The 15,602-nt window shown below is 47.7% G+C and overlaps 1 protein-coding gene across 1 annotated transcript in view; it reads left to right on the forward strand.

Annotated features, from left to right (window-relative positions):
- FBXW8 (F-box and WD repeat domain containing 8) overlaps window positions 1–13,441 on the forward strand; it is a 112,649-nt gene extending 99,208 nt beyond the window's left edge. Inside the window, exons 9-11 of the mRNA XM_043901771.1 lie at window positions 9,635–9,808; window positions 12,094–12,204; window positions 12,772–13,441. Coding sequence (XP_043757706.1) covers window positions 9,635–9,808; window positions 12,094–12,204; window positions 12,772–12,916 — 430 coding nt within the window. The 3' untranslated portion in view covers window positions 12,917–13,441. The remainder of the gene's footprint in view (window positions 1–9,634; window positions 9,809–12,093; window positions 12,205–12,771) is intronic.
- The last annotated feature ends 2,161 nt before the right edge of the window (window positions 13,442–15,602 follow it).

Genomic DNA, 15,602 nt, shown 5'->3' on the forward strand with positions numbered 1-15,602 from the left:
AGGTCTCCCTCATTGCAGGCAGATTCTTTTTCCGGCTGAGTCACAAGGGAAGCCCAAGAATACTGGGATGGGTAGCCTGTCCTTTCTCCAGCGGATCTTCCTGACCCAGGAATCAAACTGGGTTTTCCTACATTGCAGGCAGATTCTTTACCAACTGTGCTAACAGGGAAGCCTTTAACTCTGTATATTTTGTATTTATTCTAAGATGCACTGATTTTTGTTTTTTTACATTTTCACATCTATAAAATCAGGTTGTGTCTTTTACAACATCTTACAAATAATTGGCAGCATATTAAAATATTACATAAAGTGATGGTGCTTCTTACATTGGATGGTGTTTTCAATTAAATAAAAGTTTGTATTTGTTCAGTGAAGGCAAAAATAAATCCATAACTTAGAAATTAGAACAGTTGTGAGAAACTTGATTGGGTTACCAAGATAAAGTCCGCAAGAAATAGACCACTGTGAGTTTTGGATTTTTTTTAGTTTTACCTTTGTCTGGGGTTCACTGAACATTCAGAATCTGTAAATTTATGTCTTCTATCAAATTTGGGAAGTTTTTTGCCATTATTTCTTCAAATATTTTTTTCTACACTGATCCGTTTCCCTTCTCCCCTGGGACTTCAGTGATGTGAAGGACAGATCTTTTACCTCACAGATACCTGAAACTCTATTCATTTTCCTTCCTAAGCCTTACATTCTTCAGGTTGCAAATATCTATCTTTTTAACTTTGAATCCACTAACTATTTCCTCTGTCATCTCCATTGTACTATTGAGCCCATCTAGTGAATTTTTTATTTCTGAATTTTATACTCTTTGGTTCAAAATTTCCATTGTTTCTATTTCTCTGCTCCTAATCTCATCCTTTCTTACCACTGTGCCTTTACCTTCTGGAATATAGTTCCAATAGCTGCTTTAAAGTCACAAGTTATTTTAGGGTTGACATTGTTTTTTGCCTGGAGAATGGGTCACATTTTCCTGGGGCTTTCAGGGTGGGAGGAGTATTAAGTAATGGGGGATGTGTCCTGGACATTTTGTGTCTGCTTTGTGTCCTGTTGCATAATCCTCTGGAGGATGCTAAGTTCTGTGTTTGTTTTAAACAGGCAGTCCCCCTGGTTAGGCTGAGACTGCAACTTGTATCTTGCCTTGGGTGGGTGTCAGTTCAGTTTTCTCTGACTCTGTCTTGCATGCGCCGCCCGAAGCTCAGTCTGAGCTGTCCGTCTTGCTGGAGCCTTTGTTGTGCTGCTTAGCGTCTGTGAGCAGGAGTCACGCCCAGTATCACAGACTCCCCGTCTCCAGTTCCTCCTGCTCTTCATCCCTACACTTCTAGCTTTCAGGGCCCCCTTTCCTAGGGCCTCTGACCAGGAGATGGGGCTTCTTTCAGTCTCACCTGTGAGTGCAGCCCTCCAGGGTCCTCAGGTCCTTGCCTTTTTGTCCAGAGGTTTTGGTTGTGCATCCAGCAGAGGACAGGCAGCTGTGGGCTTACTTGAAGTCAGAATCCGAACTCCTACTCTCTTTAAATCATTAAAATAAACTTGATAGTTGGCAGCAGAGAGCTGTATTAAGTGGGGTCCCTCCCCATTCTGTTGCTCTCAGTCTCCTCTCTGGGAGCTGCTCCTTCCTCTCTAATGAGTGAAGCCAGGGATCCAGACTAGAGAATGCTCTGCTGGGGAGAACCAGAATAAGAGCTGGTGATAAGGTAAGGTGGGACTTCCCTGGCAGTCCAGTGGTTAGGACTCTGCGCTGTCACTGCTGGGGCCTGGGTTCAATCCCTGGTCAGGGGGAACTAAGACCCCGAAAACCATGTGGCGGGCCCAAAAAAAAGAAAAAAGTTGGTAGTAAGGGTGTGTGTCAGGTTGTTAGTGGGCTGCCAAGGCAACATTCACTGAACCAACAAATTCCATTGCTTTTTCCTCCTGTAGTCTTCATTTTTAAAAATTTTAGCTTATTGAGAGAGAATTCACAAACCTACCATTCACCAACTTAAATTATACAATCCCGTGTAAAATTGACAAAGTTGGTTTAATCTTAGAATATTTTCTTCACCCCAGATAGAAACCTTGTGCCCATTAGCAGTCACTCTCCATGTCTCCCCAACCCCTCTAGCTCTGGGCAACTGCTAATCACTTCCTGCCTCTATGGATCTGCTTTGGAGATTTCATATAAATGGAATCATAGAACATGCGACCTTTTTGTGGCTGGCTTCTTCCTTCCATTCAGCATAATGTCTCCAAGATAAACCTGTGTTGTAGCTCGAGTCACCACTTAATTCCTTCTTATGGCCAAGTCATTTTCCATCGTGTGAGTATACCATATTTACTCACTAGTCATTCATCAGTTAACATTTGGGTTGTTTCCACTTTTTGGCTATTATGAATTACGCTGCTATTACCATTCAGCTACAAATTTTTGTATAGATATTATATTTTCAGTTCTCTTGTGTATATATACCTAGGAGGGGAATTGCTGGCTTATATAACTGTATGTTTAATTAACTATCTGAGGAACTGCCAGACTCTTTTCCAAAGTGACTGTGCCATTTTCCATTCCCACCAGCAGTGTGTGGAGGTTCCAGTTTCTCCACACCCTCACCCATACTTACTGTTGTCTCTGAGAGCTGCCCTAAATATGTGACACTGAACATCCTTTCATGTGCTTTTTGGCCTTTTTGGATAAATGTCTGTTCAGATCCTTAGCCCATTCTTTAATTAGGTTGTCTTTTTATTTATTGAGTTGTATGAGTTCTTTGTCTAGTCTGGATACCAACCTCGTATCAGATACGACTGGTAAATATGTTTCCCCATTCTGTGGGTTGTCTTTTCATGCTCTTGATAGTGTTCTTTGAAGCATGGAAGTTTTAATTTTGATTGAGTTTAACTTTTCCAGTTTTTCTTTACCGCTTGTGCTGTTGGTATCACTGAAGAAGCCATTTCCTAGCCCAAAGTTGCAGATATATTCCTATGTTTACTTAGAAGAATTTCTATGGTTTTGCTCTCCATTGAGGTCTGTGACGCGTTTGGAGTTAAATTTTGTATATGGTGTGAGGTGGGAGTCCTGCCTCATTCTTCTTTGCCTATGGACATCTACTGTCCTAGGAGAGCCATGGTCTGTTGAGAAAAGGCTATTCTTTCCCCACTGGATTGTCTGGCCGCACTGTTGAAAACCAACTGACCATAAAGTGGAGAGGTTATGCTAGGTATGCTCATCTGATTAAAATTTTAAAGGATATTACAGTCAGCTCAATGTTTCCATATTCCCAACGAGCCTTGTTAATTTGGTGTTACACACATCTCATGTTTGTCCACAGGTGGTGTCATGGGCTGTCTTGTAAGGATTACAGTGTTTGGTCTCTCAGAGCTCTTTAAGACCATCCAGTGCTGGCCCAGCTAAGGAGATAGGCCCAGAAAGGTCGACTGATCACTTTTACAGGGCTTATTACTTTTGTGGGCAAAATACAAAGAACTCTAGAGAGACAGCTTTACAATACAGAGAGCTCTGACCATGGCCTGGTTGGATTCAGCTTGTCAGTTCTGCCTGAAAATCCATGTTTTTCTAGTTGCTGTTAAAAATAAATCATTCACCAAAGGCCATCATTGTTGCTGTATAGGTAGATAGATAAGTAGATAGATACAGCTACTGATTTGGCCATATGTTATATTTTAAAATCCTCTTTAATAGCCCAGCTTTGAATGAGACAAAACAGAATTATGTTATTTTTTTTTAATACTTGTTTTCTTTATTAATTTGGTCATTTTAAAAAAGAAGGACTACATTTTCATGCCATCTTGCTTGTTGCCTTTGTTTTCTGGATAGAAGTATAGCTGAAGGTCAGGTCTTTCTTCATGAAACTGCCAAGCCAGAGTCTGAACAGCCTTCATCTTTGCCATCAAATACAATTTTTGCCTTTTTTTGCGGGGGGGGGGGGGGGGTTGCTTATTATTATAAGGCACTGTTTAGTCCAAACCAATGGGAAGCAAGCTCTGAGTTGTGACCGCTAATTAAAGAGTCTTGGAGCTTGCTTCTCGCCCTGACAAATGCAGAGTTGTGGTGGCTTCTGGTGCTGCTGCTGGCTGTTAGGGAGAGCGAGTGGGGCGTAAATGTTACACTTGCTCCATCTGCAAGTGTTATAATAAGTTATTCAGAGCTCTTAGCACAGGACCAGCCAGAGCGTGCCTCCCTCTCAGTTCCAGCACGTTTTCCTGCCCATCAGATGGATGCTCCTCTGTTGGGAGTCTTTGGAAGGTTCTGGTGTCTTTTGTTTTAATTGGCGGGCTCGAGCTGACTCCTATGGTGTGATTTTCATTAGAGAGGGGCTGGAGAGAAGGGGAGTGTTGGAACAGTCCTCCAAACCCAACCATGAATATTAAGCATAATACAATTACAGCTTTCAGACCAATTTTTTTTTTTTAATTCTTTTCATCGGGCAAAGTTGATGAAATGCACGGTGGCTGGGGATTCACCGTGTCCACCATGGGCTTCTTTGTGTCCCTGGAATCAGTTGTCTTGGCATGTCTGTGCCCGTTCACTGCGCTACCTGTTTCCCCGTGTTAGGCATTTGATTTGTGCGCCGAGGGTACACGCTCTGCCAAGGAGCGCTGCCGTTGAGGTTGGGGCCACGAAAGGTCCATGGGGACTTCCCACCCTGGTGGCTGTCTCTGTCTACCAGAGACCAGAGCCTTGCCTCTCTAAGGAGGTGTCTTCTAAGTGCTTTCCTTTCTCCCTACGGGGAGAAGTTCGAGTCTGTTTTTGGCCCATCTTTGTTTTCCTTAGTGATATAATACACTGATGTGGTATCTTCCAGTGTATTTGTGTTTTGTTTGGAGCCATCCATGCTGGTATCTAAATACAATAGGAAAACAGATGGCAAACTTTGAACTTCTGGACCAAATTTGTGTTTGCCTTTGTCTCCTTAACAGCCAAACTGTAAATGATGGGAGTATAAATATTCAACAGAGGAGCTCTTTATGAAAATCACCAGAGCAAAATAGACCCTTATTACCCAAATATGCACTGAGAAGTACTCGAGCTAAAAATTTCTCCCTCCCCCTCATCCTTTTCTGGTTCCCATTAGTAGGCCGTGCAGCTGTAGCCTGCAGGCAGAATTCCCTTCACAGCAGCTTTACCTTTTCTCTCTCCTCTTGCCCACAAATGCCCAAAGATCAGGGTCTCCAAATGCTGACCCAGGGAGCTCTTTGTCCTCACACTCGCTCTGCCTCTCTCTGGTCACTGACCCTCCTCACTGGGAAGCGGGACTGGGAGGGGAGGAGGCTGACGGAGCTCTGTCGTCCAGCTGACAGCTGGAGGCAGCCCTGGACCTCGCCTCTGTGTCCTAAGACACGAGGTTTCTAAAACCCTGTGTGATTTGAAACAGAACACCTACGTGGAAGTGTATACAGGGTATGTGGTGTAGAATTTAGAGAGCAACCGAATGCCTGGGCATTCCCCCCAGCACAGGCAGGCACTTAGGAAACAGCTTGACCAGTACGTGAAGGCCCGGTGACGGCCCCAGGAGCCCCTCCCAGTCCTAAATGAGCTCGTTTCTTCAACAGTTTGGCTGTGTCTAGAGTAAGAAGTAAAAGCTGCCTTTATTCCCCTCATTCCTCCTTGATGCTCTTCCCCATGGTAACTGCTGTTACCTGTTCAGTATGTCCTTCTGGAATTTTATCTTTAAAAGTCTTTTAAGAGAAGTCATCTACACTTTTAAAATTTAATTCAAAAGCACAAAAAAGTATATATAGGGAAAAGTTGTCTCCTGGGAGTGTCTCTGCTCAGAGGAGGCTGGGTAGCCGCATTCTCCAGAAGGGGCCTTCACAGTCAGGTGGGTGCAGCCGCCCCCCCAGCCGACCTGGCACACGGCTGGGCCCAGGCGCCTGGGGTGTGGCGGTGTGTGGGTGACGGCGGCCCTCAGTCCGTGTCATTCTCCTCATCCTCTCCTGCCTATGCGGGCCTCCATCATGCCTGTACGGACGCACTGTCACGGCCTCAGCTGACAGAGGTAGGTAACCTGTGCGCACCATTGAGTCTCAGACTTATGACGATGCAAAAACGATGCTCTAATAATCATAACATCTTTTTGTCTCAGGTTGCTTTTAAGACCTCTCTTTTTTTGTGTGTGTGGTTTCCCACTTTACGATGAAACTCTTTGATATGTATCTCTTTTTAAGTTACTCTGATTAGTGTTCATGAGTGTGAGTGTGCCCATCTTTCATTCTGGGAAAACATCAGCCATTAACACTTCAAATAGTGCTTCTTTGCCATACACTGTATTTTCTCCTTATGGAAACTTCTTTCGGGCATAAATAAGCTGGACCGTCCGCTCCCGTCCTTCCTGTCTCTTAACCCTTCATTCACATTTTGCATCTGCTTCTCTCTCCGTGCTCCATTCTAGGTAACTTTTCAGATTTATTTTCTAATTTATAAGTGCTTTGTCTAATCTGCTTCTAGACTGTCTAGCGATTTTAATTGCAGGATTATGTTTTTGTGTCTAGAAGTTCTATACTGCTTTTTTGTGAAGCGACTTCTCAATACTCCTGTTTGGGTGGACCCCAGTCTTGGCCCTGTGGTGCAGTAAGAGCCAGGCCCACTGCTTCCTGTGATTGGACCTGCCCTCAGCCTCACCCCTACCACACATGCCTACAGGCACCAGACTCTCCAGACTGGTTTTCTAAAATAGGTCCTAGGGAGGTCAGTTGTTCTGTGAGTTCATCAAGGCATTTAGAAGGATGTAGTTACATCTTACCCAGCAATACTAAGTGGTGGTTATTGGGATAGTCAGCAGGTACCTGAAACAGAAGCCTCATCTTTGCTACTAAAAAAGTGCTGTGACTAATGGCCTTATATATATGTGTATGGATATACAGGTATATTAGATGTGTTGTTCTTTAGTTGCTAAGTTGTGTCTGACTCTTTGTGACCACGTGGACTGTAGCCCACCAGGCTTCTCTGTCCATGGGGTTTTCCAGGCAAGGATACTGGAGTGGGTTGCCAATTCCTTCTCCAGGGGATCTTCCCAACCCAGGGATCGGACTCATATCTCCTGTGTTGCAGGTGGATTCTTTACCACTGAGTCGTTGAGGAAGCCCCAGTATTAGATGTGACCTAGATAAAATCCTAGAAGTAGAGCTGCTAGGTCAAAAGTGAAGTGTATTTTTTAATTTGTTGGATATTGTCAGATCACTCCCCAAAGAGAAGGCTTGTGCTCCCATCAGCCACACAGATGTACCTGTCCATCCAGCACTCACCAGCATGGAAGATCTCAGAGTATTGCAGAACTTACCTTTGCAGGGTAGACAGTTTGACAAGTGGTATTATGGTGCTGCAGTTTTGGTGCATAATTTTTCTCGTTACCAGTGAACTCGGACATCTTGTACGTGTTTAAAAGCCATTAGTATTAATATTTCTTTTCCTGTAAACTTTTTCTTTTCTCTCAGTTTAATAATGGGTCATCAGGGACTTGCCTGGTCCAGTGGTTAAGAATCACCTTCCAGTGCAGGGGCATGGGTTTGGTCCCTGTTCAGGAACTAAGCCAGGATGCTGCGACTAAGACCCAACCAGCCGAGTAAACATTTAAAAAATAATGGGGTGTATCAGTTTAAATGAAAATTTTTTTCTTTACCTGAAATTAGCCAGTCCTTTCTGCTGCATTTTCCCCAGTTTACCAGTTGCGTTGATTTTTTTTTTTTTAATGTTTTTAGAAAGGCCTGCCTATCTTGAATGTTTTTAATTGTTTTCAATTCTCAGAGTCCTCTATAGTTAGTTTTGGTGGGTAGAGCTCCATGTTGAGAAAGTTATTATAAGGCATTTTGTCTTTAATTGCTAATTTAAGTGGGGTCTTTTCTTGTAATGGAAGGAAGGGGCACAGCAAAACAAAAATGAATTTCTTAGGTATTGTTTATTTTTTATTTTACATACAATGCAACTATACACATCAGCCATTAAGTATAATGTTCTGAACCTCCCTCCCACTCCTGTAGGTTGTCACAGAGCACTGGGTTGGTTGAGTTCCCTGTGTGACAGTGTATTAAATGTACTAAAACTGACATGTAAAAGTGTAAATCATGGGGTGGTTTTTTAATTGGAATATTTGATTTATACTTTTTACATGTGGGCTTTTTTTCCTGACGAGTTTTATGAAACATGTAGTACACTGTACCTGTCTCATCAAGTACTCTCAGCTAATGCTTTTTGCTCTGAAATCTACCTTTTCAGGTATTAAAATGGTCACCTCTCTTCCTTGTCACACACAAATGTGCCTTTGACGTACAGCATGTATTGAGTTTTGCTCTGTGACCTGTTGGAGGCTCTTCCTCCTCAGAGGTGGGTTTGTCCTTGTCTGTGAGTCTGCCTGCCTGGCTGACGCGGTGGGTCTTTCTCTGCTCTCGGTGATGCTCATACCTCACTCTGGGGCGGGGGCTCCTCACTGTCCTTCTGATATTTTGCCACCCCAGTTTCTTTCAGAGAGTATCCACGGGTAGCTCACTTTGAGTCCTTTTCTGGTAAAAATTTTTTTAAAAAGTCTTCATTATGCCCTCAAACTTGGTAAGTGATGCAGTGTAGAATTTCCAGTTGAAACAATTTCCCCTCAGAATGCTGGAAGTAGTTTGTGTGCGTGTGCGCTCATACAACTGTAGGAGTCTAGGACCTGGAACGTGTTTTGAGTTCTTCCTTCTCCCCACGTTCTCCGTGTGGGACACATTTGTCCAGCTCCCCTGCCAGCTGGTGGCATCTGTTCAGGGCAGCACTAGTCTCTTCCTTGGTGGTGGAAATTCAGCACATACTTGTATAGAAAGTAGTTTTTAAAGGTGTTCTTAAATTCAGATTATTACAAGGTAGGTAATTATCTCAAGACTTTGGATAAGCAACTCCCTAGTGTCAACATATTCTCATGATTCTCTTATGCTTAGTCAACTATGGATCCGTCCCCTTTCCAAATTTCAACAAGACACTGATGAACCATATACCACTCCACCGGAAAAGGGCTATTTTTCAGGTGAACTGGGTACTGGTTCAGGCTGCAGACAAATGTAGCTGTTTTACATCTTGCCCTTAACAGTCTTGTATACAAACAGCAAAACTGCCATGCTGGGCTTCTCGGGCCTACGTCCCCATGGAGGGAGGCAGCATGCCAGTCAGGTCACAGCCTCCTTTCCGTGGGCTGCTGTCCAGGACAGCTGGTATCTGTATCCTTATTCTGTGCTTTGATCTTCCCTGGTGGCTCAGAGAGTAAAGAATCTGCCTGCAATATGGGAGACCCAGGTTCAATTCCTGGGTTGGGAAGGTGCCCTGGAGAAGGAAATGGCATCTCACTCTAGTATTCTTGCCTGGGAAATCTCATGGACAGAGGAGCCTGGCAGGCTACAGACCACAGGGTCGCAAAGAGTCGGACATGATTGAGTGACTAACTTTTCTGTACTTTGAGTAGGTGTGGGTACTCTAAAGTAGGTCATTTCTAGTGCCCTGTAGCCTCCTGTGAGAGTACACCACGGAGGTGAACGTTTACTGTCCGTATTTGGACGTTTGTAACTAAAGGGGTTTCATATTCTTCGTCTTCATAGGGTTGCTGTGCACAGATGAAGAGGAATCTGTCACGTTGGGCTCTAATGCTAATTTCTGTGCTCACCTTGGGCCCTGCAGGGTGAGGATCCACGACCTCCGCACTGACAGCATCGCCCTGTCCATCTCCGCCCACCAGCTTGGAGTTTCCGCGGTCCAGATGGATGACTGGAAGATCGTCAGTGGAGGCGAGGAGGGTCTGGTCTCCGTGTGGGACTACCGGATGAGCCAGAAGCTGTGGGAGGTTCACTCCAGGTAGGCTGGCCCACAGGTGCTGCAGAGGCGGGCACTTCCCTTCACAGAGTGTCCTTGCTGTGATCCTCTGAGCCAGCTGCTGAGATCTCTGGAAATGGGTTCAGAACTGGAGCTGGTCACTGCTACCTGTTAAGACGGCTCCCACCTGGCTTGGGTAGAGACCGTGATGGGACAGACCCCCCCCCATCCGTCCCCGGGTGGGGCTGGCCCAGGCCCCCCATCCTCCACTCCAGGGAGTATTGCTATTTACACGGGCACTTCACACTGAAAAATTCAGGTTCAACCAAGGAGGAATTTGTGACTTTAACCTTTAGCTCTAAAATTCAAGAGACAGATACTCTCCTAAGCAGAGCAGATGGCTAGGTAAAGGGATACTTAAGGGGGCCTCACCTGTTAAACATCTTGAGCTTGCTTCTAACCTTTAAAGCAGAGCTGGCCTTGCCTGAGCAGGGTCAGCTGGAGCCGACTCGAGGCTGCCACCTCGCCCACACCCACCTTCCCACCCCGAGTTTTCCATCAGCACCTCGGCGATGAGATGCTCTGGGGCAGGGGTTCTGTGTGCATGTAGGGCAGAGCATCCATGGCTGAGGCTGCAGATGCACACCGAGGCGTGTCCCCGCCAACTGCATGAGGAAGTGAAGTCTGCTCACAGGTCTAGGTTAAGTACGAGGTAAAAAGATGGGCTTGCTTTCTTGCTGGGCAGTGATAGCCGGTGCTTGGCCGGCAGCTTTCTCAGCTGGGGTGCCTGCCATCCGTGGGGATGCAGAGTTGCCACCAGGTGGTGCCAGAAGGCAGCAAACGCCCGCACCGTGGCCGCCCAGAACTGTCTGCCGGAAGGACAGCCTTGACTTTTTTCTCAAGCGCTGTCTCAGCCTGGCCGCTCCCCCAGCTGCCCCCAGCAGCTCCGGTCAGCCCACAAGGACTGCCCTTGAGCAGAGCTCATTTCTCTCTCCCTGAAAATCTCTTCTCCCTCGGGTGGATCGTTAAGGTGAAGCCAGGGTGAGTAAGGTTGGGCCCAGAACTGTGTCCTGCCCCACCTTCCTAGCTCGTTTGTGATGCCTGTCGGTTCTCACCAGTGCTTAGCGCTTGTCCCAGAGAAGGTCTCAAAGCCTCATTTACCAGCGCAAGGCTGATACCGCTCAGGCTGCTGGGGATTCTCAGACTCAGTCCAGTCCTGGGGGCCAGTGCCCCATGCCCTCAAGCTCTGGTCCCACTGCCCACCACAGCCACACTCCCCAGGTCCCCCCGCCCCTCCTCAGCCAGCCAGCGGCACGCCTGGGACTGAGCCCCGACCTGTCCCCTCCCCGTCCTCCTCTTGCCTCGCTGGGCCCTAAGTGAAGTTCTCCAGGAACACATTCTGTCCAGCCGGCACCACAGACCCTGGACTTGGGAACTCCGTCACCACCTTAAGAGGATCCTCAGCTCTGGCCAAGAAGCCTGTCCTGCCCCCAGCCATCTCTGGGGCAGGGACACCCCCTCAGCCCTTCTCAGAGGGCCTGGCTGACAGGCCAGAGTCTACTGGGCCTAGAAGACCCTTGTAGTCTCTGCTGGTGTCTCCTGTTCCTCCTCCCAGTGCTGAACTGTGTCTCATCTTGTGGCTTATAACGTCTCTGGTGCTCTGGAAACACTGGCTGCTTTTCAGGGGCATAGAGCCCACCTTCTTAACACTTGGGACTCTGATGGCAGGCATCTTCTTGCATTAGACAGCTTTTCTATCCTATGTCTCCTGGCCCATTGCTCCACTGGAGGAAGTTTTTCTAAATGAACAAAGTCTTTGCTACATAGGTTTTCAGCCACTTTGTTCCTAGACGTTCTGAATGTGCTGTCACAAACCAGAGTACAGCCCTCTGACTGCTCTGTCAGCCTGGCCCTCTGAGAGGGGCGGAAGGGGAGTCCTGTCCTGGGGGTGGCCAGGGGCGGGGCAGGCGTCTTGGCCAGAGCAGAGGGTCCACTCAAGAGTAAGGAGGTGAGGGGGCTCCTGAGTCCAGAGCCTGGCGGGGCCGTTGTGGCCAGCACTGGGCCAGCACTGGACCCTGCAGATGGGGAACCCGGCCCAGGCCAGCCCGTGAGAGAGGCTGTTCTCCACCACGGGTGTCAAAAGTTGTCTCAGGTTATTTGTCCTTTTACGTCCCAGCACGCCAGGTGCTGGAGCGTTAGCCAGAGAGCACAGGACCATGGAGACGCGTGTACAGAGTAGGCCCAGCGTGTGGCCTGGCCTCCGTGAGGCCAGACACTGACGTGAGTTCCCACAGGCTTACCCTGACGAGCGTCCCCATGTGTTCCAGACACCCCGTGCGGCACATCTCCTTCAACAGCCACAGCCTCATCACGGCCCACGTGCCCTACGAGCGGGTGGTGCGCAGCGCCGACCTGGACAACTTCGCCACCCACCGCAGGTCAGCGCTCAGGCGGGGGTTGGCCTGGGTGGGTGGGTGTTCAGAACAGACACTCTTAGCCTGATTTTGTTACTAAAACAGCCTGGGCCACCTAGTTCTCTGCAGGGCGAACCCTCAGGCACGGCCGTTCTTTTCACTGAAGTCAGGAACAGACACATAGGTGTGGCCAGGAACACGGGCTGAGTGCCTGCTGCAGCTGGATGCTGCAGGGGTGGGGAGGTGGTAGGGGCACAGCGGGGCTGTGGCCACACATGCCTAGAGCCCAAGCCTAAAGGCTTAAGATGGTGTTAGAAGCCTAGCGACAGTGCCAAAGCCCAGTCCTCATACCCAGCCCGAGGCTGCCACGCCAGGGGCTCAGAGGCCCTTCTTACTACCGTTGGCCTGCCCAGCTGGGCGCCTCCCCACACTCAGTTCCCTCCATCAAACCTGTCTGCTCACCTCTTCATCTCTAGGCGCGGGGTCGGAGTGTCGCACACACTGGGACATTCGTCCTGAGTGGCTGTCTCGAGCAGACGCCGCGGGGGCTAGGCCCTGGGCCTGACTGTGCTGTCTCTGTGCTTTCTCTAGACACCGGGGGCTGATCCAGGCCTATGCGTTTGCAGTGGACCAGCTGGCCTTTCAGAGCACGGTACCCATCTGCCGCTCGTCCTGTGATGCCATGCCGGGTTACAACTACGACCTCGCACTTGCCTTCCCCCCTGACAGTATTTAGGGAGGCGCTTCACTGGCGAGCGGGAGGGGCACCGCATGGGGCTGTAAGTGTTGGGGAGAAGAGCAACCCCAGGGTGCACTGTGTGACCCCCCCACATTCCTCTGCACCTTTGCTTTCCCGTTTGCTGGGGGTCTCCCTGCGTCGTTGTGTACACTGCACAGAGGCCTTCGCTGTAGCTCCCAGGTGAGGCCCTGTGGCACCCTCCTCCAGCACACTCACCCTCTTTCCAGTCTCCAAACTCCTCTTCTTTGGGGGGCCTTTGGATATGCTGGTCTCTGAGCTGACAAGGCCTCGTCAGCCACCCAGCTCTTGGATCTGAGGTCACGAATTCAACTCCGGGTCATCCCCAGTCTGGGAGGATAGTCCTTTATCCTGGTAGCTTTTGATTTATAATTATATATTTGTACAATAATTTCATTAATAACTTTTGCTTACTATGATGTCTGTAACATGTGATACAAAGTAGACATTTTCTACATACTCATGAATAAACAGCTGTCCTCCACCTAGGGGGAAGATGATGGATTCTGGAGTAGAATGAGAAGAGGGGATAATACTGGAGGAACCGTTATATGTTAACCCACTGAGATAAGACAGGGTAACACAGGAGACCTGTTCATGCTGATAAATAGCTTCCATTTCCGTAAGATTAAGAGGGCAAACCACTGCATTCCTCTTGATTTAAAGACTCTTGTAACCAGCAGCCACCTACCATATCTACAAAATATCAAAGCAGAAAAACTGATGGAACTAAACAGAGAAATCCATGCTCATGGTGGGTGGTCAGATCAAATCAGTAAAAATATGTAAGGATTTGGAAGACATACTTAATATAATTTATAAGCTCAACACAGTGGCTATAGATAGGATTCTGTACCTTTTCAGATACCCACAGGCCACACACAAGAAATGACCGCAGATGGCGGCCACAGGAGCAGCTCGGATTAGACGACGAGCAGCACCAGCAGACAGGCCCCGTCCCGTGCCCCCGTCCCAGTGGGTTCCAGTCAGGCTTCAACAGAGCGCTAAGCAAAGACCTGGGACTCCAGGCGCTCCTGAATTAACGTAGGACTTTTATATTTTTAACTGGAGGATAACTGCTTTACAACATTGGGTTGATTTCCACTGTACAGCAACATGGATCTGACTTGCTTTTAAAGAGGGAAATAAAAATGGAAACCAGGAAGGGAGACAGTAGAAGCACTGACCATCAAGACCCAGGGGGTGAGGCCAGAATGGGACAGGGTTACCTTGTGACTTAATGGAAAACAAGACAGGAAATCAGTGCACTAAGCGGACACTTGAGAAAGCTTAAGAGGTCCTAGTGATCCCAACAAAAGGAAGGAGTTAAGGATAAGAACACTAATGAACTAGTGTTTAAGCGTTAGTTGCTCAGTCGTGTACCACTCCTTACAACCCTATGGATGGCAGCTCACCAGGCTCCTCTCTCCATGGGATTCTCCAGGTAAGAATACTGGAGTAGGTTGCCATTCCCTTTTCCAGGGGATCTTCCCAACCCAGGGTCTCCTGAATGCAGGCTGATTCTTTTCCATCTGAGCCACCAGGGAAATCTCATGAACACCAACAAATAGTGAAGTTGATCCTAAAGCCAAAAGCAGGTTTTTAAAAAGATGAATTATACAACTGTTGATAAAGGTTTTAAAAAAGAAGGCCCAAGGAACTATCAAACAGAGTAAGTATATTTTCAGCTTGGGGATGATTTGCCTACCCTGATCCAAGAGCAAAGTGCAGCTTTCCTGCTGTTACAAGCATGTACAGATGGTTGGGAAACACACTGTTACCTGGAGTCCTAGAACTTTTGAATCCTGAGGGTTGCGGAAGGCTTTTTTATCTTTTTCAGATTAAGGTCCTCGTTCATAAAAGATGCACATCCAGCTAGAGAGGATGACAGAACCAGAGAGAGAGTGGCTCTGGGACCCGTCCCTCCTCCCGAGCGCACGGCTGTCCTTCCCGGGAAGGCGGCTGTGTCAGTGGAGGTTCCTGCTTCCCTTCAGAAAACCCCATTACTTCCCAAATGCAGCTGGCGGATGACACATGTACTGTACTGGACTCTCGCTGCTCTGACCCCCGAGTGACATCGTGCTACATGGCTTCCATCTCTCAGTCTTAACCACTGGGGAAAGTCGTTTTTCCTTTAAGCAGCGGCTCCCTTGCAGTCTGATTTCACAGTTCATTTTGCAGATACAGTCTCCCTCTTAGCTTTGCAGGAATTAAGGATAATGAAATAGTTCAAAAGAAATTAGACCCAGAAAATTTTACTGAAAATAAAAAGTTTTCAGCTACTTTGATTCACTGCTGGTCCAGGGTAAAATGTTAACAAGCGTGGGGTTTTTCCTTCCTAGCCTGTTGATAACATTTACCATCCATGAAAACCACCTGGGCTTTGTGAAGAGTTTCCTGGACCCAAACTATAATCTCCAGGCACGCCGAGCTCAGTCAGCATTTTTTTGCAGTAAACTTTTTGTCCCTGAAGAAGTCGCCCTGATGGGGAAAGGTTCAGAGTTCCTTTGTGAACAGCCACTTTCCATGGCTTCAAGAAATCTTGGCCCTCGTCCACCCCCGTCTTCTCACCCCACCTTACCTGTGTCCCCGCTGGCTGTTTTGTGGGAGCTCCTCTGCCAGTTGAGTTCTTAGCTGACTGACCCAAAGTCTGCTCTTCGCTGTA

Source organism: Cervus elaphus, chromosome 5 (assembly GCF_910594005.1).
Source record: "Cervus elaphus chromosome 5, mCerEla1.1, whole genome shotgun sequence".
NCBI lineage: Eukaryota > Metazoa > Chordata > Mammalia > Artiodactyla > Cervidae > Cervus > Cervus elaphus.